General features: G+C 48.3%; 1 protein-coding gene across 4 annotated transcripts in view; it reads left to right on the top strand.

Moving 5' to 3' along the window:
• Nucleotides 1-23,586, top strand: part of LOC123028103 (beta-galactosidase-1-like protein 2) — a 47,732-nt gene that overhangs the window by 6,835 nt on the left and 17,311 nt on the right. For 2 of the 4 annotated variants that reach the window (XM_044439619.1, XM_044439620.1), the window contains exons 2-10: nucleotides 2,408-2,605; nucleotides 3,628-3,696; nucleotides 4,149-4,244; nucleotides 7,976-8,084; nucleotides 9,146-9,238; nucleotides 12,226-12,307; nucleotides 19,980-20,044; nucleotides 22,675-22,759; nucleotides 23,349-23,486. In XM_044439619.1, the coding sequence (XP_044295554.1) occupies nucleotides 2,408-2,605; nucleotides 3,628-3,696; nucleotides 4,149-4,244; nucleotides 7,976-8,084; nucleotides 9,146-9,238; nucleotides 12,226-12,307; nucleotides 19,980-20,044; nucleotides 22,675-22,759; nucleotides 23,349-23,486 (935 nt within the window). Of the gene's footprint in view, nucleotides 1-2,407; nucleotides 2,606-3,627; nucleotides 3,697-4,148; nucleotides 4,245-7,975; nucleotides 8,085-9,145; nucleotides 9,239-12,225; nucleotides 12,308-12,977; nucleotides 13,254-19,979; nucleotides 20,045-22,674; nucleotides 22,760-23,348; nucleotides 23,487-23,586 lie in introns of those variants that run through there. The other 2 variants (XM_044439622.1, XM_044439621.1) reach the window with 2 other exon arrangements.

Raw genomic sequence — 23,586 nt, 5'->3', positions numbered from 1 at the left:
CAAAGAGAGCCACACCTGCGATAACACTCATGCTCACTCCCTCTCCTATTTTTCTTACCCTCTTTGAAAAGAGGATTGCATGCCCAGCCTCAGTGAACAGGCAGGCTTCCCCTACCCGCGCCCATCCAGATGGGTTGTACTCCAACTCCCATCGTTCCCCAGACAGCAATCCATCTGGGGGGCTCTGGCTTGGAGAAGGCTGCCCTGTTGGCTGGCCTGCACATGGTGGAAGAGCATTGGCAGCACGCATGCGCGCTGCCAGCACGCAGGAGAATGCATGTGCCGTTACTTGGGGAGCCCACCTGTTTGGTGCGGAGGAAAGTGCTAGCACAGCCACTCCAGTTTCTCAGGCATTTGTTTTTGGGCGGCTTGTGCACCTCTGTTGCATGCCAGGAAGTACCCCGGTTCAAATCCCACTTGGAGCAGGAGCATAGTGGATGGCCTTCAGGTAAGCAGGCGTTCTCTTGGCCTTCCCTGGCTTCAGTGGGGGGATAACCTTTCTGCTCAGCCTTCTATTTGGGGCTCTTAGGGAAAGGCCTTGTGTTAAATAGGAACACCAGACCCCAAAGGGTTTCCTTGGACACCCGCTGAGAACTCGGAGGAATTGCCCTTGCTTCCCGTTTCTGTCCCGTGGCATCTTCTGACTCAGCATCAGAAGGCCCATCTGGTGGATCCTCCTGAAGCCCAGGGAAGGCTCTTTGGTGACGGCGAGAGCCTGCAGTGGAACAGGGAGCCCAAAGGGCTGGAAGCTTATATCGCAGCTCCTTCAACCCTTGACTGCCTATACCATTTTGGTAAACAGGCAGGTTTTCAGTAGCCAAGATCCTTTGGAGCTTTTTGGGTGGTTTTGCCCCATACAATGAAAGCAACTGAGAGAAAGCCTTGCAGAAGCCCACCTTCTCTCTCTGTTTGCCTCTTGTCTGGAAGGACAGTTTAATGCTGCCAGAATCTAGGTATGCACAGAATAGTTGAAACACTTGTGGCTTGAAACTCTGTTCCCGTTATCAAGCTGCAGAGAGCTATGACACTGAAATGGATCCTCTTTCTCCATGGACTGCAAGTGGTCCTTCCTTAGGCTGTTAGAACCTGGGTTAGAGTCCTGCAGCTGCAAGTCTGTTTGGCACAGTGTGTGTTTGTGTTTGTTTTTAAGTGACTGAGGGATGACATAGGCGATATAGGAAAACAGCAGGAGACTGATTGATGTTCAGCTTGAGAAGCCAAAGTTTAATAGATACAGAGCAAAGAAAAGGTCACTTAGAACAACAGACCGTGAGAAGAGTAATGAAGGCCTGGGGGGGAGACGTTGGGCAGCAGCTCTGTGAATGGAGATGCCAGTGGGCATGAACCGAATATATGAAAGAAAAGGCAAAGGAAAGGACCAGCAAAGGGGCAGGTGAGAGGGAAGAAATGAGAAAATGCATTGTACAGAATTATCTGCCCACTCGAATTAGTCTTCGGCAGGTGCTTCAACTGTGTGACATTGGTGTCTTCCGAGTAGCAAGAGTTCTGGCCATCTTCAGTTCCAAGAGTCGCCTTTCCAGGGCAGCCTCTCTCAACTGGGTGCCCCCCGTAGTTTTGGACTACTACTTCTAGCTTCCCTGACCACTTGCCATGCTGGCTGGGGAGGATGGGAGCTACGGTCCAAACTATCATGGGAGCACCAGGCTGGGGAAGACTGGTCTAGGGCATCACCTGTCATGGGCAGTTTTAGGCTTGCAGGGCCTACTACACACATGCACACACGTTCGATCTAGGTTACTCCTTCCTCCTTGGCAGCTGTGGCAGGAAAAGAGTAATCTACAAAGAGGAAGCAGAGAGTACAGACAGTAGGGAAATGAGTAGGGGTGGGCTGGCGCACCCTCTGGGGGATGCAGGTGGCCCCTGGCCTGCATCTGGTGCATCCCTGAGAGGGGCCATGGCGAGCTGCAGGAGAAAGATGGCAATAAAAATTTAATTGACTGTGCTGAAGCAAGTGCTTTAAAATCTGTGCAGTGTTGTTATTTGCTCACAGAAAGCCAGGAACTCGGAGACAAAGGCTCCCTCCTTTGCCTTTGCCTTCTCTTTGATGTACTGGTTTTCTGCATGCAGTAGTTTCTCACAGAAACTGGCTGATGAAACAGAAAACCATATCTGATTGAGCATAGAAGACCCATAAATCCGTCTTGGTTTCCTGACATGCAATACTGTTACTGTTATTGTTACATTACCTTTGAATCCTGCCTTTTGTCATTTGTTAGGAACCCAAGGCAGCTTATTTAGCTCCGTTTTATAACAACAGTCCTGTGAGGGCGGCTGGCCTGGTAGTCTGTGAGCTGCCCTTGAATGATTCAGTGGTTCACTGCTTTCAGGGAAATCTCCCCTTCTTGCTTTCTGCTGTGTTTCCACTCATTTCCTCCTTCCATCCTAGGTTTAACTTGAGCGATATTCTCCCTCTGGGGTTGAGGGGCAGATCCCGGGGCTTGCAGGCTGAGGACTCAAAATTCCTACTGGAGGGCAAGCCATTTCGCATTTTTAGTGGCTCGGTGCACTACTTCCGTGTCCCCCGAGAATACTGGAAGGACCGACTGATGAAGATGAAGGCTTGCGGCTTGAACACCCTCACAACGTAAGTCTTGTCTGGGCTGCAGGCTCAGTCCAGTTTTGGCTTCACAGAAGCCATGGCTTCTGTCCCTCCACTCGCAGCAGCTGCTGCCCTTCTCCCGAGTTGCCTCTCAGGTCAGCCAGCTCACTGTCACCTGCACTGGCTGGAGGTGGCTCTCCGTCAATTCAGAAAGGGCATTTTCCCAGCCCTACATACAAGGTCAAGCATGGGACCTCACGCTCGGCCTGACGACTTTCCAGGTGGAACTAGCCATTGCTATAGACCTGGGAGCCACCACAGACTGGATTCCAAGGAACGTGTGCTATGGGGCTACCTTTCCATACCTGGTTTCTTCTATCAGATCTCCTCTGAGATGCTTTGCACATTGCAAGTGGGTCAAATATCTCTCCTTAATTGATAGCTGACTGCATTCGTCCGCCTAATGAGGAGCTGGTATGTGCCAGCTAATGAGGAGCTTGGTGGGATATGAGAGGGGTACGTATGTGTATGCGTGTCTGTATGTCCCCTTTATCTAGCCCTGATAAAAGGATATGGAGTGGCTGCTTCTTGGAGACCCAGGGGCTGTAATAAATGTATTTTTTTCTTGCAATTTGGATGGAAGACATGTGACTGAGGTTTGTGAGCATGGCCCCAGAAAGATGTTCTCTTCACACATGGCCTAAGCACTTAGAAACATTATCAGAGCATTTTATGCCGGCACTGCTGAGGGTAAGTTGTAAGTTAAGGGGGTTCAAATAGGCTTTTGCTCCATCACAGTATACTTGGCTGCCGAAACTGACCTGCTCACAAGCCATCAGGTGACCTACTGAAGCTGCCATACCCTGACTGAAATTAGGTGTGGCTTTCAGAGGCCTTCATCCATTTCTTCCAGGGTCAGATCTAGCTTGTGAACAATCAGTCGGCAATTTCTGCTCTAAAAAAGTCGCATGTTAAAGGGCTGGGTATAGTTAGCCAATTCCCTGCTTTGCTGTCTTGACCCATGAAAGCGGCATTTCGACTTCTGGTGTGTTAATTCTGTGTTCCAGCTATGTGCCGTGGAATCTTCACGAGACAGAAAGAGGAAAGTTCGACTTCAGTGGAAACTTAGACCTGCAGTACGTATCAGGGGAGCTAGTATTCTGTGATTTAAAAGCCAAATCCTGCAATCAGAAAAGCATGCTAAATAATTTTGAAGATTGTGCGAAAGGATTTTTACTTTGTTGAGAAAATTTGCCTAAGATTAATGTATCGTGATTGCAAAATATTTGGATGAGGTATATGTGGTTTGCAGAATTTGAAAGTTGGGGGCAGAGGCTGGTGGAGAAGAGGGTGCTGGAGAAGTACGGATTGAAGTTCTCATATTGGTTTGTAGCAACCAGTAATATTATATGCCCTGGCCCATAAGTAATATTACATTGTGGCCCCTTTCCCCCAATGTCCGTGAATGTATTTCTAGTCCTCGTGGGATCTATAAAGATCAATATGAACAGAATTCTGATTCTTCGGCGCTTCTCTTGCCAACCTCACACCCCCAAAGTACAGCTCTCCTCCCTTTCTGATTCCTTAGGACTTTCATTAGGACAGCTGAAGAGGTTGGCCTGTGGGTAATTCTACGTCCAGGACCTTATATCTGCTCGGAGTGGGACCTTGGTGGTCTGCCCAGGTAAGCCTGCATAGGTCTCGAATCTCTTTAAATAGCAGGCCACGTTGGTTCCATGGCTTTCATTTCTTAGCGGCCACCAATAGGACAGAAGGGAAACAACAGGATCAGCAGATGGGCAGGTTACAGATGCTCAGGTGACTGAAGGATGCCAGAGCAATGAAAGTATCTCTGGAGGCATCTTCTTAAGAGCAGACTTCGGCTGATACTCATGGAAGTTCCTTCAGTCTGTTCTTTGGAGAGCAGTGCAGGCTGGTCTCAAAGGCCTGTTTCCCCCTCATAGCCTAAGGTGCCCCATGCTATGGGCCTAAATTAGCTTAATAGGCATTTTATCTCCACAGGAACCCTGGAACTGTAGCTTAGGAGTATGGACCAAGCCTGGCAGAGTTGTCAGACTTGTTCCTGCAATCATGTTCCCCCAAACGAAACTGTTATGCCAGGTAATCTTAGGGAGCAGTGCATCTCCAAAAGAGAAACTTGCCCTCCAGATTGCCTTGAAAGGTTTGGGCTCTTTTGCTGGGGTTTAATGCACTTGGGCAGAGAGAACAAGCCCTGGTTTTGTGCTCACCTAGTCACACAAAACACTTAGAAATGGAACGAAAGTTTATTCATCAGAAAACTATAGAACAGGCACAAATTTTTAACCCACTGTTGTCCAGACAGCAAAAATTCCTGATGCATCTAAATGTTACTCTGTATTTCTTAAAGAGATAAAGAACACCCTGCCAGAGAGAGAGAGAGAGAGAGAGAATGGGGTGGACACTCAACTGCAGTCTTACGTGTGGGCAGGAAAGGGGCTGAGCATCCACAGGCTGCGGGTCTGTTATGAAACAAGGGGAACCCCAGCCAGCATGGTCAGTGGAGTTCAAGAACACTTGCGGGTTGCCCACCCAGGCTTTAGCGGCAAGTACCCCTCCCCTGCCAGCTCCACAGGCATCAAACTGAACCCTCCAGCCCCCGTCCCCCTACAGTAGATACCGGTTCTTGCCAACTGCACCACAGGAAACTCGGCAAGGGACTGGGAGCACCTTTCCCAGAACCACCCGTCTCCGGATGCTTTGGGGAAAGCCACCCCAGTCAAACTGCTATGAAGTGATGGCTCTGAAAAGACGTGCATTCTTTTAAAGTTCTCTCCATCTATACCTTGCAAGAAGGAATTTGTCAGGATTTGGGAGAGGGAGAGCGCGGTGGCCTGCAGAATAGGGAAGGCTGTCTCCAGCCTTAGGAGCAGCACAATAAGAATTTATGGAGATACAGCTTAGCTATGCAGGAGGCAGCCTGACGGAGGGGGAGACAATAGACAGGCTTATGCAGAGCAGAGGGAGCGAAACAGAATCCGATATCAGAGTGTTTTCCCCGCTTTCCACAAAGAATAAAAGGCCTGTTTGTTCATAGATGCTTTTCTGGTTTCGCTTATTCAGGGCAAAGACATCTATCTCCCCCCCCCCCCCCCCCCCCCCCCCCCGCTCCACCCTTCAGCATTCTGCACAAAAGCAGTCAAAAACGTTTCAGGGAGAATGGTTCTAGGAGCCATAATAAGAGGCAGCATAAGCAGGAAATGTTCATTCACCCAGTGAATTAAAAATGCCTACGTGTTTGTTTAAATTTCTTCAGCTTGCAGGTTTTGGTATGAACCTCAGGTTTGGAACCCCAAGCAGATGGCTTGGTTGCAGGAGTAAAGTTGAGCAGTAGGGATGAATTGGGAGCATAACTGGACACCCCAGTTCAGGCACGGGCAGCGATCAGGGGCAAACCTGTTGTCCTTACAATGGCGCAGCATCTTGCCAGTGGTCCAGATGTGTTGGACTGCAACTCCCACATCCCCAGCCACCACATGAGAGGCAACAGTCATCAGCTGCAGCAGCACAGGTTTCATGTTATCTTCCCCCTGAAAATTACTACAGATGCAGGAATGCAATACCGTGAAACGAGCCACAGAATCAAGTCAGCTGACTTTGCATTCTGATTTGGTTCACCTTCCAACCCTCTTCATCTTCTCTGTAGATACAGAAACAGATGCTAACGTCCTCAGGTTGTTTTCTAGATTAGTTTTGCATCTTGGCACATTTCATTCTACCTACAGGGACCTCTGTTGATACAGATGGGGAGTGTATATCTTCTGTACTTCCCCAGCACCTTTGCATCACATGGCCTAAAGCAATAGTCTTGAAGGGTGCAACGTAAGCACGGAGAAGCTGTCCTGGTTACCAGGTCTCCGGGGAGCCTCTGGCATGTACCGGGCCTGTCTGTTTTATTTCCCTCCACTTTTCTTTTCCACTAGAGGTTCATATGCTAGAGAAGCTTGACCTTGGGGAGCCAATCATGCCTTTCACATCCCTGTTAAAGCTCCACACTTTTTGTTATCCATTACAGGAAACTAGCAAGCAAGTTTCATCCATTTTTTGCAATTTCATTGAAATAAACATTTAAAATATTTACGTCCCACCTCTCCTGAGGTTTGAGGCAGCTTACAGGATCAAATAAAGCAAACCTCTTAAAAACAAATAATTCAAACCAAACCATATTTGAACTCTACCTGCAACTCCCTGCTTCCAAACTTTACCTGCCCCAGTTCAAATATTATTCCCCTGCATCAGAGCGGACATCTGTGCCCCTCCCTTACAGCCCACCTTGCCATCTTGTGTGCCATTTTCAGTCCACCCCAGCCTGTTACCCCTTATCAGCTTAAGTGAGCAACACAGCGCCCCTTCTTCAGAAATGGCAAGCAGTCCTTGAGCAACTGGCGGAGTGCGGGAAGCGGATTTCTCCCTCTGCCCCTTGGATGCTGCTTTTCGTAGGATCTGTAGCAGCCGCAAACAAGAGAACGGAACTTAACTCCCTCAGCAGGTAGCCAGAAACAGTTGGAGTTAACACGCTGCGTTAACTTAAATATTTTGAAAGTCTCCTTTCAGGGGAAGGGGAGGCTCAGAAGAACTTGATAGTTTCATGACTATGGCATATTTTTGTTGGAAACTACTGAACAACCTATTGCTTCCTTGGCACCTGTTTGAGATCTGCCTCTTCTTTCTGTTTGTAAGCTTTAATCATAAGATGGAAACAGTTGCAGATGTCTCTGTTAACTAATGGCTGCAAGAAAGGGGGGCATAAGCTCTGTGGTAGAGGAGCTGCTATGCATGCAGAAAATTCCAGGTTTAATCTGCAGCATCTCCGAGTTGGACTGGAAGAAACCCTGTTGGGAGCCCTGGAGAGCAGTAAGGAGATGAAAGAACGGCAGGGATGATAGGAACCCTCTAGATGTGTTGGGCTGCAGATGCTGTCATTCCTAGCATGCCTGGAACACATCTGGTGGGGGGGACCTGGTTGGGGAAGGCTGTGATAGAGGTTTGTAAAATTACAGAAAGAGGCTTTTTTCTCCCACGTCCTTCGTACCAGAACCACCATCACAGGATGAGCGCACCATGAAGCTGAGCAGAGGGAGACTCGAGGCAGAAAAAAGAACATATCTGTTCCATAGTTAATAATTAACTTAGGGAATTGGCAGCTGCAAGTCGCAATGTTATCTGTCAGCTGAAATGGCTTCAAAGGGCGGTTAAGCAAATTTGAGGAGGAGGAGAAGTCCAGTGGCTGGCAAACAACAGGCGAGGGTTATTACTTTGATGTCTCCCTGCGACTTCCCACAGACTTCTGGTTTGCAATACTGGGAAACATGATGCATGTCTCTTTTTGTGTTTTTTCTCCTTGCCAACATCTTCCTCCTTTCTGTTCTTTCTTAGCTGGTTGCTCCGAGACCCTAAGATGCAGCTGAGGACAACCTACAAGGGCTTCATGGATGCTGTATATCAGTATTTTGATCATCTGATTCCAGAGGTGGTCCATCTTCAGGTAAATAAGATAGCTGGTCTGTCTTGCTGTGTCACCTGCATTTTAGACAGCAATGTTACGGTGACTGCCGAATACTTTTATTTTTCGAGGGCATCCTGGGTCCTGCTTTTCACATCAAAAGTGTGACATTTTGGTTTTCTCTGTGAATGAGCATCACTCCCCTAGAAAAAATTCCTTTCTCTTTGAACTCAGGAAACCCTCCCTTTTTCTTGGTGCAGCTGCCAAGGGTCTGGGAGGTTGTGCCAGCCATTGTGTGGTAGATTGCCGCTTGCCAGATGTTTTTCATTTATTTATTTCAAGTTTGTTTATTTCAAGTTGTTATATGCCATCCAGTACCAGAGTTTCTGGATGGCTTACAAAATACAAGCAAAAAGACAACAGCCTACCAACAAATGACACACTGCATCTGACCATTAGTGATAAAATCAAAGATAAAACCAATTAAATATTAAAATATTGGGAAAATAACAAGGTTTCATGTATTCCTTGGAAGCAGGTGATGTACAGCCTCATCATCCTGGGGAATTTTGGCATGTATTTTGCAGGTTGCCTCTTTTTAAATGACTGTGGCTCCTACTCTAAAATAGGCATGTCACTACATGCAGCACGTTCCCCATCACTTTACAAAAAAAGGCTTTCCGCATAGCCCAGCTCCGGAGCGCCTTCGTGCTCGTCAGCTGGAGTGGCGCAGGGCATGCTGGGAAGAGCCCTCCCGAATCCACCATCCCAACCCACTCTCTTCTTGAGCCCCAAGGAAGAGGCAGAAACTGCACCTCTCTGCATTGTGCTAAATTTCTGTGTGCGGGAAGCCTTTGGACACCCACTTTGCTCCTGCCTTCATCAGAAAAAGTACGGGGCCAAGAGGACTTTTTCTAGAATGGCACTGAGCTGGAAATTCAAACCAGGCCTTCCTGGGCCAAGCCCACCAGACCGAGTCGATCACATGACTCCTTGGCTTTGCCTGCATCCACCCCTTCCCCTTCCCTGTGAACCTTTGCATTTGGATGAGGCTCACTAGTTCCAGACGCTGCTCGTATTCACTTCTCCCTTTTCTTTTTTAGTTCAAGAAAGGAGGACCAATCATTGCCATGCAAGTAGAGAATGAATATGGCTCCTATGCAGAAGACGAACATTACATGACACTTATAGAAGAGGTAAAGTTTTCCCCCTGCCTCTTCTTTTAATAGCATTTCTATTTTTATTAGCTTGCCTTCCCCTCTCCTTTCCCCCACATCCTCGGTTTTCTGTGTTGCATGGTTTCCAGCCCTGCAAGAGATACATGGCTGAAAGTCAATCCCATTCATTTGTTTGAGGCTCCCTTCTAAAGTGATGGCATTGTAAATTTACATTTGAGTTAAACAATAGTTGTGATTATGCCCCTGTGGACTTGTGGCAATACCATCTTAGAAGAAGGACCCTCTTGTGTGAATGAGGAGCAAAGACTGCCTCTTCTAGACTGGTAGCTTCCATCTGCAGGATTCTTAAAATAGAAATACTTCTGTTAAAAATAATACAATTAAAAACAATCTTCTGGTATTTTCAATTGGCTAAAGGTACAGTTCTTTGCATATTTTGACTGAAAAACGCCCTATAGCTCCTCATATTACCCAGCAAGCCATGTATTTAAGGTATATTAATTTTCTCCATGCTGACTGGAGAATGCTGAATGTTAGGATTTTTAAAGTCTAAACTTGCATCAGATTGTACCCTAAGCACGCCAATTTTTTCACTAAACTTGCATGATAATGATGATTAATTTATTGAAAAATAATTTGTTCTGTTTATAAATGCAGTATAATAAGAAGTGGCAAAGCAGCTTATCAGCAATAAAGTATTCTACCTTCTTAGAGTTTTCGCTCTTCTGTTAAAACACCCTTCCCCAATCTGGTGCGGTCCAGATGTCCTGGGCTACAACTGCCAACATGTCCAACAGCTGTGCTGGCTGGAGATGATGGGAGTTGGAGACCAGCAGTATCTGGAAGGCACCCCGTTAGAAGAGAATAAATTAGAAGTCAGGGATCCCGCAACTGAGTCAAAAAGCGAGATGGAGGCACCCCAGTTTAAGGGAAGAGGTTTTCTGATCTTCTAGGCCCGTTTCCAGTCTTCTGAACAGAGCAGGGCAAAAGCAACGAAATGGCATTTGGCCCAGTGGGCAGACTAAGCCTTCTGTGTGAAGAATGACGTTTCAAACCAGGTCTAAGCTGCCTTGAGAACTCCTCTAATCGGAAGCTCAACCTGCGGCAGGCCACTGTTATTAATGCCTTCCGCCAGTGCCTGCTCCAGCAAAGAGCTTTGCGTGGCCCTGCCTCCACTGGGGTGGCCAGCTGGGGCTGGCAGGCACCCAGAGGAGTCCACTTTTAGCCGAGCAAATCCTCCTTGAGCGGCACCTTGCTATCTCTCTTAACTGGTTCCGACGCAGCAGCACTGCAGGAGAATAATTGCTGGGAAGCTGGTTGCATCTGCGCCAGTTGTTTTGCTGAGCGCCGTCTTGAGAGGGAGGGGAAACAGTGGCTCCGGTGGTGGAGGAGCCGTCTGCCTAGCATTCTGCTGTCGGTATAAGGCAGGTCTTTCAGACGGGTGTCCTCCAGCTGTTTTTGTCCGCAGCTCCCAGCCAGCATGGCCATTGCCCTGTCTGGTTCTGATATCCGGAATGAGATGGGATGAAGAGAGCGCCCTCAGTCATCAACCCTTAAGCCTTGGTTTTTATTTGATTGATTGATTGATTGATTGATTGATGTCCTGCCTTTTTCCTACAAAGGGCTCAAGGCAGCTTACCTCATTCTCCTCCTCCATCTTATCCCCACAACAGAACCCTGTGAGGTAGGTTGGGCTGAGAGTCTGTGGCTGGCCCAAAGTCACCCATTTGGCTCCATGGTTGAGCGGGGACTCGAACCCAGATCGCCTGAGTCCCAGTCCCATGCTCTTAACCACTATGCCACACTGGCTCTCCAGTGGCACCACACTGGCTCTATATAACCACCACACTTGGTTATATAGTCCATGGACCAAACAAAACAGAACAAAAACAGAACAGCGTAACTAACAAACAAATGTATGACACACAATAACATTCTAAGAGTTTTACTTTATGACAGGACGGAGTCTTCTTCTGAGTCTTTAAGGTGTCCCAAGGCTCTTTTGCTGAAATTGGCCAGTGCAGCTAATGGGTGTCCTGGGCAGACCCTGGTTTACTGGCGCATGGTGTGGGAAGGACGGTTGAACTTGGGTTTGCTGCTGGAGCAAGAGGAAGCTGCAGCCAGCCCGGCTTCCTAATAAGCGCATGCACATGATGCACACGTTTGGGAATGCAACCTTGCCCCTACCTCAGGGGTCTGTGATCTTTTGGGGCTGGTTTGCACATCTGAAATGCTGAGGGAGTATTGTGGGCGCTCTCACAGAATGGAAGCCTTGGGGAGGCACTGCTCGTTAATGGCTTCCATGGTGAGCACGGTTTGTCAGAAAACATTAATTTTCCAGGAGGCAGTCTGGTGAGACCGAAAGAAAAGGAACTCGCACAAGAGCATTAGGGATTGCCGGTGGCGGGGTGGGGGTGAAATTCCAGAACAGCAAAACCCAATTGATTTAACACAAACAAAGGTAGTGCTGGAAGTCAACACTTTGCTTCTAGAAAAAGCAAATACAATCAAACTTAAAAATAAGATTAAAGTTGGTTGTAGCAGGGAAGCTGGTTGGTGTGAAGAGAGGTGACTTTAGGCACCACCATTGGTGAGCCTAGCCCTATTCACACCTGCATATGTGCCGGTACATATTTTTGGTGCACAGTGTTTGAAATGCCTTTCCATTGTAAACCTAGGCCTTTGATGCAGCTTCTTCAGAGGCTTTTCATTATCTAGGCTGCTAACGCATTAGCTGGTTTAGGCCTGGTCAAAGTCACCTTCTTCCTTCCAGCCAGGCATCCTGGCAGAGGAGTCACATGCGTTCCAGCTGCTTGGGAGGAGGAGTGGCGAGGCTGTGTTGTCCTCCTGTCCCACTGGTGGGTGGGTGAAATGGACCCTTGACCTGGCCCAGCGTGGCTTACCTTATTCTTATACTTTCTGGGATCCTTGGCCAGCTCCGGGGGCAAGCAACCTCTTCTGTATCAGCCCTGAACCCCAATACAGTGACCGTTTTCTTTGCACAGGCCCTGGTGAAAAGGAAGGTGGTGGAGCTGTTGATGACCTCTGACAATAAAGATGGACTGTCCTATGGCTCGGTGGAAGGAGGTATGTGGCACCGTGGTGCATCGGGAGTGGAGGGGGAGAGCAAAGTGGCAGCTGAAGCCGCGGCTGTGCTAGCGAACAGTGTCAATCGCACCGGCAGCCTACCTGAGTGGGGGCTACTCCCCTCTGCAAGCGAGGTCCCTGGCGTTTTTGGGTTGGTGGGCATATTTGGAATTTTGAGAGATTGTTATGGGTGCTCTCATGAAATGGCTGTCGTGGTAGCTGGTGTCCAGTCACAAAATTGCCACCTCCTGCAAGGCATACTGCCGAGACTAAAGGAGCAGGAGCCTACCCAAGAACCTCGGTGCAAGGCAAAGATGCGTTCTGAGCTAAGGACAAAGCCACTCTTTGAAACTCAAAGATGGCGATGGAAGGGACCCCTTTGCTTTCTAGCATGCCTGCATCCCATGTTTTTTTTAAGTATTTTTTAATCTTAAGAACTGCAGTGAAAATCAGGAGGTAAAGACAGGTATGGCACTGGAGGACCCAGGTTTAGAAGAATTACTGAAGCAATTTATAAAATCGAAAGAGGATAAGATAACTACTGAACAGCCGTGGATGCTTGGAAGCACTGTGGCAGGGGGTGGGGGTTTCTTACCAGCTTTGTCACACTGTCAATTTGGACTTGTGTTGTGGGGAAGAGTTCTGATGTTACCTTATCTTTTTGGTACAGAATCCATGTGCGTATTCAACCTGGGAAGGTTCTGGATTTATAGCTCTTCTGGTGGAATATTATCAGAGCCAAGGGCCTTCCACACTCTGTGTTTCAAGGCTTTCTCTCCCGCACTGTCATGATCTCATAATTCACCTTGGTTCACTTTCCCTCTTCTTTTGCCCAGCTGAGCACCAAAGAAGTGCTTCTGTGGTTTTCGCTTTTAGTTTTCATTTATTAGCCTCGCATTTAAACTCATCCCCCACTTTTCCTTCAGTCTGTGCATTCCATTTGTTTTTTTTAAACACAGTATTTGGTATAGTTTCTTTCTTGTGATAATTGAACGTCTTCCATTTGTATTAAAGCAAGAAACCTCTGTCCTGTAGTCTTGATGTCTCAGACGGCAAGATTAAGAGTAAGCAGACTTAGCCTTCCTTGCTCCCTAATTTTTAGAAGACTGGGGAATGGTTCTGGGGATGGGGAGGAGGCTAAAGCCAACATCCCTAGAGTCCCAGCAGTGCCTGCCGCGCAGCTCATAGTATAGTTGTGACTGTGACGTTCAACATTCTGTGAAAGAATGTGGTGGGTTTGCGGGAATGCCAAGAATTTCTCTTTCTCTCTTCTTTCTTTCCTTTGGTCAAAAAAAGTGGTAGACGTTATCTTTGTGGTAGATGAAGTTGGCAGGTCTAAAGGCTCTGGAGGCCTTTAAAGGGGTAAAAGGAAGCAAATCTGGGTGTCGCTTCCAGATCCGTGGTCCTGAGTTGGTGGACTATAATCTTCACACTGTTGTCTGACTCTGTGCTGTGTGCGTTGCCTCCACGTTTCCATCCGCTGCTCCCGGTGTTTTCTGATACTCTTTTCCTGCTGCCCCTTCATTCGTTAGGTAGCCAGGCATCCATGCGAATGATGAGTGCATAATTTGTACTGGCTGGTTCTGGGATGCGAGTGCCTTTAAAACAAAAAGGGTGTGCTTATTAAACATTTATTTCTTCACTCCATTAACACGCTAAAGGCAAGCAGTTCAGGCAAAAAATGCAGAAACAAGTTGCATGAAACCCAAACAAACTGATAACAGGAAGCTAAGCACCTTAGGCCAATAAGGCTATGCTCTGATAGAAAAGGGGAACAGCAGCGAGCCCCCTAGGGTGGGGGGTCATCCAGAGGGGAGGCTGCCCTCGCTGCCCCATTTTGCTGGGGCAGTCGGTGATGCTGCCAGTCATAGGCGTAGGTCTTCCATCTCTTGAATTCCTCCCTGTTTAAAATGGGTGGCCAATCGGTAGCCTCTGCATAACTTCAGGCCCTCTGCAAGGGAACATTTTGGGTGTCTGGCAAGAGGGACTGGCCTCTCCTTTCACCGCAGGAGAAATCCTCTTCAGGGAAGGGATTTGAGGTCCCAGAGACAAACCGCCTCCGGGAACAGCCCATGCCAGCAGCCCAGGAAGTCTGGACTTTGGAAGGAGGCAGTTGTGGGTCCATCCCCACAAAAGGATGGGGCCTGGCCCTCCGGACTTCAGCCCCCTAGCACAGATGAGCAGCAGTGCCAGCATGGCAAGAGGCAAGCTTGTGTGAACATTTGCGGGGGAAGGTTCCTGATGAGTAAATAACTTTTCATGAGTGAACCCTTCTTGACAAGGAGGACTTCCTTCAGAAGCTTCTGATGAGCTGCATCTGCGTCCTGGGATGGAACAGGGACTCCGTGTCAGTACCCACTCTCGTATGCGTTAGCTTCCTTCTTTTGCTCCTTTAGACTGAGCTCTCATGCTGCTGATCTCGGATACGACCCTCTTTCCTGGATTGTGCTTGGACTGTTGGCTTGTGCTTCTGGCTCCTGCCCGTCTTCTGAGCTTTGAAAGGGATTTTCTCCACGAGCCCCATGGAGACTGGGCCTGATGCATTGACAGCGAGATGCTGGGCAGGGAGGAGTGAAGGGGTGGCAGAGAGAGGAAGGAAGGGAGTGATGCAGGAGAGCGAGCGAGCGAGCGAAGGGTGTGGCTTAGAAACAGAGAACAGGGAATGGCAGGGAAAAAGGTGACGGACGCAGGAAGGGGGTCACATAGGAAAAGGACAACAGAGAGAGAGAGAAGCGGGCTGAGAGAGCAAAAAAAGGAGGCAGAGGAAAAAGCAGCAGGCAGAGAGGGGGAGCATGGCAAGGAGGGAGCAATACGGCCCCTGGCAGATTACTCCTGAAGGAATGTGGCCTTTGGCACAAGCTTCCATGCATATCCTTCAGCCCAGTGGTAGAAATCAGGGATCCTCCTTATTCTTGCTCCCCCTCCCCTTTCACACTCGCTTGTATCCTAAGGAATACGGATGGTGAAGCTGCATGGCTGGAAATTAGAGGTGGGACAGCAGGCTTGTAACTGGCTTGCGCAGACTCAAGTGGAGGGACAGAGAAAAAGGTTCAGTTAATATATTGGCTAGCAAATCTTGCTTGTGCTGCTGCAGAGTCTGTCCAGCCAGAGAGTAAATCCTAAGGGGGTTGAATGGTGCCTTCATAAGCACTGCTGCCTTTTAGTTGTTTTAATGCATTGGTTTGGGTCCAGATTTCCCCATTGTTAGGAGTAGCATATACCCACTGAAATCAACAGGACTCGAATCGGTCATTACTAACTTGCCCGATTGATTTCAAGAAGTGTATTTCAAATATGACTATCCTTCAAATATGACTATTCTGGACTGTTCCTTTGTTTGTAACTCAAAGCGTTTTGGTTCCATTTTGCAATTGTTTCATGACCCATTGTGGTACAGTGGTGTAAATAAATTTCACCAGCCCCCTGCAGTACAGGAACACACTGGTCCCTGGTTGCCTGACTCCATTCCAAAAGGGAGAGACTTCTATCAGAGATTATATTAGATTTTTCTTTTTCAAATTAAAAAAGGCACTCCTCTTATTTCCTGCTATCTTTTAATTTTATTTTAATCTGTCTCTTACTCTCTTCACTCTTCTTGGTTTCTTCATTTGGCTAATGGTGTCCTACATGGTCTGGGTGTCCTGGGGTGAGGGTGGAAATTCAGTATGGACTGAATGCTTCACAGGGAACATTTGGACGACTCGGAACAAGAAGTGGGAAATTCAGAATACACTGGACATGGTGGAATAACAATGATTTCATTGCATCGCTGTTATTTGAAATAAAAGTGCTGTGATCTTTTTTTTTTTTTAAGTGGGTAATAATGTCTTAATTGAGCACAGGCTGCATCTATTCAACCGATTTTTAGCAGAGAGGCTGAAGTTCTCAAAAACTCTCAGGATTAATTTTGATGTGCTGAAATCAATTTTGTATTTTAAAATCAACCTGTTTTCCTCATCTGCAAGCCACTTAAATATATTAAAAAACCCTTGATACATCCTTTTTATTATTAACTTGAAGTTTTAAACCCCAAAGGCTTAATTAGAGTTGCACAAATGGAACTTGTGAGCTGCGATGGAATGTCGTCTTCTTTCAGAGTCTAAAAGTGAAGGCAATCAGCAGGAAGCATAGCCTCCAGGGGAAGGGAGGCAGGGGGAGTTATTTTTCCAAAGCTGCACTGAATTGCACAAACAGGAATGACATCGTCAAGTCTGAATTCCCCTCCTCTTCCTCTTCCTCTTCCTCACTCCACGCTTGCAGGTGTAAGGGTGACAGTGTTCACACAACACTCCTCCCCAGGTTCTCTTTCTTTCTGCCCTTCAGTGAGGATGCCAGCTCCTGGTTTCTGGGGATCGGAAGTAGCTCTATCATGACAACCTAGTCTGGCCTTTCCAGAAGACTTTCTTTAAAAAAGACATTTACTTGGATCTGGCTCTTAGGATCCAGTCCTGAACTGCCACATGTTTGCTGAAATGCGTGCTTGCTCGAGATCCTGATGTACTCATGTTAATAATACTAATTTTAGAATCTAGTGGGCTTAATTCCCTCCCTGCTGTACTCGCTTGGTGACCTCCCAGCACGGATGGCACCGTCTGCCTCCTGGGGCATTCCATCCTGGGGCTCCGCTCGAAAAGGTGGCATTGTGCGCGTGGCCGCGTGGAGGTGCTCCCTCCCTGCCAGTGGGAGCTGGGAGGCAATTCGGAGAGGCGGGGGAAGCGGCTGCGCGCCGCTCTTTTTCCTGCCTGGATGTGTTTACCGCCTGTGAGTGTGCACTCGTTTTCTTGTTTGGAGTTGTCTTCTCCAGCGGGCTTGTATGACGAGAGCGCCTTGATCCCAGCTCATGCCTCAGATGTCACAACAGTCTGCTCATTAGAGTCAACATGTCAAGTAATCAGGAAGGCGGAATAACTAGGGCTCTGAGTGATGCGATGGTGGAGGAGGCAAGGTGGCTGTGAGAACACACAGCGGAGGTAATAGAATGCAAGCGCGGCGAGGAGGGGCGACAGATGCCGACTGCCTGAAGGAGGAAGACGCCTGCGCAGGATTCTGCTGCTGCCCCTCCGTTCCGCCGATTCTCATTGACCTCAAGGAGGTTGCGGGCAGGACCATTTTCTAAATGAGCCCTGTGTTTTAAAATTGCACGTGCAGTTTCCACGGAAACTGACTTTTTCAAGCATCAGCACTTGCTTTTTAAGAGCAAGCTTCTAGTCCTTTAGGTTTCCTCCCCCAAAAAGGGGCATTGTGCTCCTTGCTGCCCATATGAGCTCACAGAGGTGGTTAGTCCATCTGATGCAGTACTGTCGATTCCAACTGTCAGTGGTTCTTGGCAGTCCTGCGCAGCCCTGCAGCTGGAATGCCTCTGAATTGGACGAGCAGGGATGGGAGCTAGCGCTTCCTCCATGCAGAGGGCATGCTCGGCTTCTGTGCCTTGCCTCTCCCACTTCAAGCATCCCCGTGTGACTCCTGTCTCATTCAGGGTGTGTGTCCAGGTGCCATTCAGCCCCCTTTGAGCTCCTGCCACTGCTGCGGTGTGACAGATCAGTGACTCTACAATGGGTCAGAGAAGGCATTCTTTAAATGTCTCTCTCCTACTCGTGGCCCCACTTTGCAGTGGCCCCTACTCATGGCCCCACTCTCTCCTACTCATGGCCCCTCATGGATCCGCTTTCAGATTGCTTGGACTGGAGGCAGGGCCATTAGCTTGCCCGATACACTCTGAGCACTCTGAATCTTTTAAAACAGCTTTCCTGGCAGGGTGACCTGCAGAAGTTTTAGTTTACAGCTTCCATCCTCCCTGACCGTGGGTCATGCTGGCTGGGGATGTTGAAAGTTATTCTCAAAAACATTTGGCATGTCCCAGTTCGGCTAATGCTGTTCTGTGGCGTGCAGGCAGCTTCCAGAAATAAGGCAAATCAGGTCAAGATTTTAGGGTTCATTGCACTGGACCTCTTCCTGCTTTCAGTTCTCCCCCCCCCCCCCCAATATAGCTGAGCATAGAAAGCTGCCTTTTGGCCCAACCTTTCCAAATGCTTAGTCTGGAATTAGTTTGGGGGAAATGGTCCCCTTCACATTAATAGAATCTCTTTTCTAGTTCCAGTTGCTCCTGGGAGAAGCAGGTGGGAGAGCAAGACAGTTCTGAGTGAGGATGTGGGAAATATGGGAAAGGAAGATGAGGTTGCAGTTCCGTGCATGGTTAGGCAAGCAGAACTCTCAGCGTTCCCCAGCTGGGGAAGCCTGGGCGTTGGGCCATTTTTTCCTGTCTAAATATACATAGGTGCATCTTTAAAGGTCTGTGTGTGAATGGAAAAATAGGTGCTCATGAGCAGGACGTGTACCTGACTGTGAGGGGAAATGGCCTTGGGACAGAAGAGTTGCCCATCCCTGCCCTTTGCAAGGTCGTTTCTGCATTTCAGAAATGCAAGACCCCCGGATTGATGGAATTCACTGCCTTACGGTGTGAAGGCCATGGGCTTCCGTGGCCTTGAACAGGGATGGGACAAACCCATTGGGAAGGAGAAGGTCTACCAGAAGTGACGAATTGGGATAGTTGCAAGAGGGCGTCCCTTGCCCTCGCCTAGCAGGCTGGCCCAGGACAAGTGTGTGGACCACATTCCGCTTGTGTGGCCGCTTTCATAGGCCTAAAAGTAGGTGCCCATTTTTTGGCTTGTAAAGGTGCCCATTTACCACTCGGAAACAGACCCAGATTGTTGCTTGCGTGTGTGTGTGCGTGCATGCGCGTGTGTGCATGCATGTGCACGCATGTGTACCTGAAGGGGAAGATCTGGCTAGCTCGCTCCTGTTGCAGTCTTAAACCCGCTTCCTTCTTACACAGACTCGGGAAGCCCCTGCGACCAACTGACATGCCCATTGCTAAAGTTGATGAAATTGGTGTGGCTCCTCCATGCAGCTTCAAATGCTAATGGGCTGCTTTGGTATGCAGCCTTTCACCCTGGCACCCCTAATTGTTCCACCTGTGCTAATTGTGCCTGGTGGCATCCAACTCTGCCAGCTCTCTCTCTCTCTCTTCCCTCCCCCCCCCCCCCCCCCCCCGTGTGGGAGCTGGCAGTACTGAGCACCTTCAGCGGGAAATACAAGGGCATAGCTGCACAACAGACGCAGGTTTTTAGCAGTAATTTCCTCTCCAAGTTGCTCCAGGAGTGGTAGACTGGAGAGGAAGGGGGAATTTATAACAGAGCTCATGGTGCTTTGCCAGACTATAATTTATAGAATTCAAGAAAGGGAGGACGGGGGGGAAAGTGACCTGGAATACAACTGATAGATTCAGTCCAGCCTAGGTCCTTTGGCCAGAGTAGCTTTTCTGTTTGGCCCTGTCCTCCCTTGGCATTTTCTCTGGACTGATTCACACATTAGAAGCATCTGCTGATGTCAGATTCAGACATGCAAGCCATCCCTTAGGATCTCCAACAGGAGATTTCCTGTGGTATCAGCTCTTGTTTTCTGTCGCTTGTCATTAAGCGCACTATAATCCTGGGTTGCACGAACCTGTGTGAACTACATGGAGGAAGAACACGAGCAGCATGATAGAGCCAGAGTGATCCTCCTTCCTGTGGTTAATGCTATGAGTTGTCTTTGGAAGCTAAGGTATGCATATCTTGCTACTTAAGCCTGCTTGAAATTTCTCTCTTTTTTGACCCCCTTCTGCCTCCAATAGCTCTGGCCACTATTAACTTTCAGAAGATGGACCCAGATATCTTCCTCAGTCTTGATAAGATACAGGTAAGGGGGGAAAGTTGCTGGATTAGTCTTTGTTATTTGCTTTATGGTCTGCCATCGACCCTGACCAAAAAGAGAGGCACAAACCGTAAGAGAGGGAGGGGTACTCTGCCTGCCTAAAGAAGTATCTGTTGGGTTTGGCAAGCTTCATAAAATAAATGTAAAGAGGTAAAATGCTTCAGTAGGCACCTTTGTCGTAAGCAACATTCCAAATTCCAAAATATGAGAGCAGCACCAGTACTGAGAAAAGAAATATAAGTGAGAATAATCGCAATGGTGCTTATTTACTAGTGTGTCTTGCTCACTGAATCTTCCAGAGGAAAAGACCCTCCTTCAGGGGCTTCCAGCACTATTTGAATCTGCTCAAACAACTCAGTGTTGCATTGTTCAAGCTGATTGCGGTAGTTGTTGTGAGAATAAAAACTGGCCTGTTAAAACAGACTTGGGTTCCTCACAAGAGGAAAAAAAGGTGGGAGATAAATGCAGTGTTATGAGTGAGGAAGAGGAGGAGGAGGAGGAAGAAAGAGGGGGGAGGGGAGGCCCCACCTTTTCCAATCTGGGGTCCACCAAATGTGTTGGACCCCAGCTGCCATCGTCCCTTCATTGCCTGGCCACTGGCTAGAGATGCATGAGAATTTTGATTCTGTCCTATTTGCAATTCCAAAAGGGAGCAGAAGGCTTCCCCACTTCCCCTCTCCAAAAAATGAAAAAGTAGACATGCATTCCTGAATTTGCAATTGCATTTGAAAAAAAATGGGATTTTAAAAAACTGCATTTTCACACTTTTATCTATGGAAAGTATGCACGTTTGACAAATATGAACAGAAATGCATACTTTCCCTATTTGAATGAGCCAGAAAAGAGGTTGAACATGAAACTGAGAGTAAGCCTCAATGAGTGATTTGCGGAGAATTTGAGCAAGCTTGGCTCTCCGATTGCTCCCAGTGGCATTCAGTTGGGGGGCACCCGGCTGAGGGCGAAGGCTACTGTGTGCCCTTCTTGAACTGTACCGAGCTCTCAAGGTATGGCACAGAAGAAAAGTAAGTGGAATAGAACACTCCAGATCCTTGGGTTGTGGCTCTTTGCTCAGCAATTTGGGCAGGAAGTGGAGGCTCAGCTGCATATTTTTTATGGCTGCACAGGAGGAAAGATTGCCGCAGATGAACCTGGCCTTCTCAGGGTAGATTGGTTCTGTCACAAAGCTACCAGCAAGGTGTGATTAAATCATTCCCCTTGCCTGAGCTGAATCTGCAACATGAGGCCTGTGTTTTAGTTTTTAACATACTTGAGTGGCTGGTAATTCCTTTTCTAATACTGACCAATCGATTAAGCAATTAAGGGGAACAAGCCTTGGCAGGAGTTTCCTTTTTCTGGCAGGCGGGACCTTCCCAGCCTGCTTTGGTGAGTGTGGGGAGACAGGAGGCAGGGAGGGCCACTCCAGACCCCAAAACTGAGAGACAAACTCTCTTGCACTGTGGGCCACCATTTGCTTCTTCCGTCCCAACGGCCCTCTGCTCTCAGACTTCCTGCTGTTACCAATTTGGCTCTGTTTATGGTCTCGGGCCATTGACCAAAACATTCCTTGCCCATGTGGATTGAGGAGAAAGGCAGTGTATTGGGGACAGGAAGATAAGAAGCAGACTGGAGCCGTTACTTGGGTATATGGAGGCAGCATATACACTCTGCTTTCGCTCTCCCTTGCACTTACGGTTAGGCTTGTTGCAAAGCTTGTAACCGACTGCTTGTTTGCTCCCCCAGGTGAGAAGGGACTGGCTTTGAGAGAGCAAAGTAAGTTGTAGAAGAGCAGGCGAAATCACTCTGCAGGCCCTGCTGCTTGCTCAGAGACTCCCTCGCACACTCCTGGCTCTCGTTCGGCCTTAGAGCAGTCCTGCGTAACTGGCAGTCTGCTGCGCTGAACAGGGTCTGTCTTGCTAGGGGTTTTGCAGCCAGCCGGGAGTGTTGCCTGGCAGTCCCCACCCTTTCTTCCCTTGGCGTCTGCACAGCAAGACAAGCAGCAGGAAAGAGCTTGGCCATCCCTTCTCCTGGGTTCCTGCATGCAAGTCCAGCTCTCCTTGCTAACAGTCCCGGAAAGCTGAATGATCTCACCTATGAGCATTATGTAAGGGAGTGGTGTGCATGAAAAAGAGGGAAAGACTTGAACTAGTACTAAATATCAGGGGATTATGTGGCTTTAGGACTAAATCTGCTGCATGTTGACTTATGTGTATGGTGCTTTTGCTGTGTAATCACTGCTCTCTCTTAGTCTCTCTCTCTCTCAAACCAGACAAACTCAGGTCTCCTTTGTCTTAAGTCTGCCTTGCTGATTGTGTTTTTTTAAAATTATTTTTTAACAAAGCCAATGAAATACACGACTGCTCAGTAATAAAGCCACAAACTAAAAGCAGCAGAGCCTGCAGACAGAAAAGCAGCTAACAGCCAAGAAAAGGATCTCCAGTACTATTTTAAAAGTGTGGAAAAACCAGGCAGACATTTCTCAGTGCCAAAAAATAGCAAGGGTGCCATGAGGCAGTTTGGATGCCACCTGAGAAAAGGCCCTTCACTGGCCACCGGCTTAACACCCCTTCACTTGCTGGATTTTACCCAACCCGTTCTTGTGTTTTGCCTCCGAACAGCAAGGCATGCCGAAGATGGTGATGGAATACTGGACCGGCTGGTTTGATAGCTGGGGAGGACCCCATCATATCTTTGATGCAGAAGGTGAGTGACTGTTCTGCCCAGCTGGCTGTCTCTTCCGCTCCTCCTGCCCGCCCAGCACATTCCCCACCCCAGCCACCCGGCCCTCGGAGACCCTCCCTCCTTGGCCAGCAGAGTTATTTCTCCTTACTCCAAACTAGCAGCGGCCACTGTATTTTAAAATGTAATGAGCAGCCATTGTATTTTTGTTCTGTTTCCTGTCGCTCTGTGTTTTCGTTCATTTAAGGCAATGTTAGAAGACCCCTACATTGAAAAGTGAGTCAAAATGCCTCCATAAAACAATATTTTTCCATGGATGCTGAAAGAGAGAGGGAAAAGTAAAAGCTGCTCCTCAGGGAAGCCGTGGGTTTTCTTTTGGTTTTGTTCGCTTTAAGAATTTAAGTTTTGCCAAGTCAGGACAAGACATGGTGTGCAACGCAAGTGGTGGAAGTCCACCACCAAAAATTATTGCCAGGCCGGACCTTGTCATTCTGCACACAGGGCTCCTTCGCTCCAAATCCTCCGTGGGGTGCCCCTTCTTTGTCGTGCAGTCATGCACCATAGAGCGACTGCTGGCTTCGAGGCCCTCTAACCCTTCCGCTTCCCTGTGCAGAAATGGTACAAACGGTCGAAGAGATCATCCGAGCAGGAGCATCCCTTAATCTCTACATGTTCCACGGAGGCACAAACTTCGGGTTTTTGAATGGCGCTGTGCATTTTGAGCAGTACAAGCCAACCATCTCCAGCTACGGTAAGGCTGCATTGCTGGTCTGGATGAGCTGTGAGGAGTGACTGGCTCCCTATCCCGGCAGAGGCAGGAGAGTCCGAGTAGTTCGAGTCGGGTGGCCGTG

Source organism: Varanus komodoensis, unplaced genomic scaffold (genome assembly GCF_004798865.1).
Source record: "Varanus komodoensis strain SLA01 unplaced genomic scaffold, ASM479886v1 scaffold35, whole genome shotgun sequence".
Classification (NCBI taxonomy): domain Eukaryota; kingdom Metazoa; phylum Chordata; class Lepidosauria; order Squamata; family Varanidae; genus Varanus; species Varanus komodoensis.
Note: the sequence above shows the minus strand (reverse complement) of the source record. Positions and strands in the feature narration are given on the sequence as shown.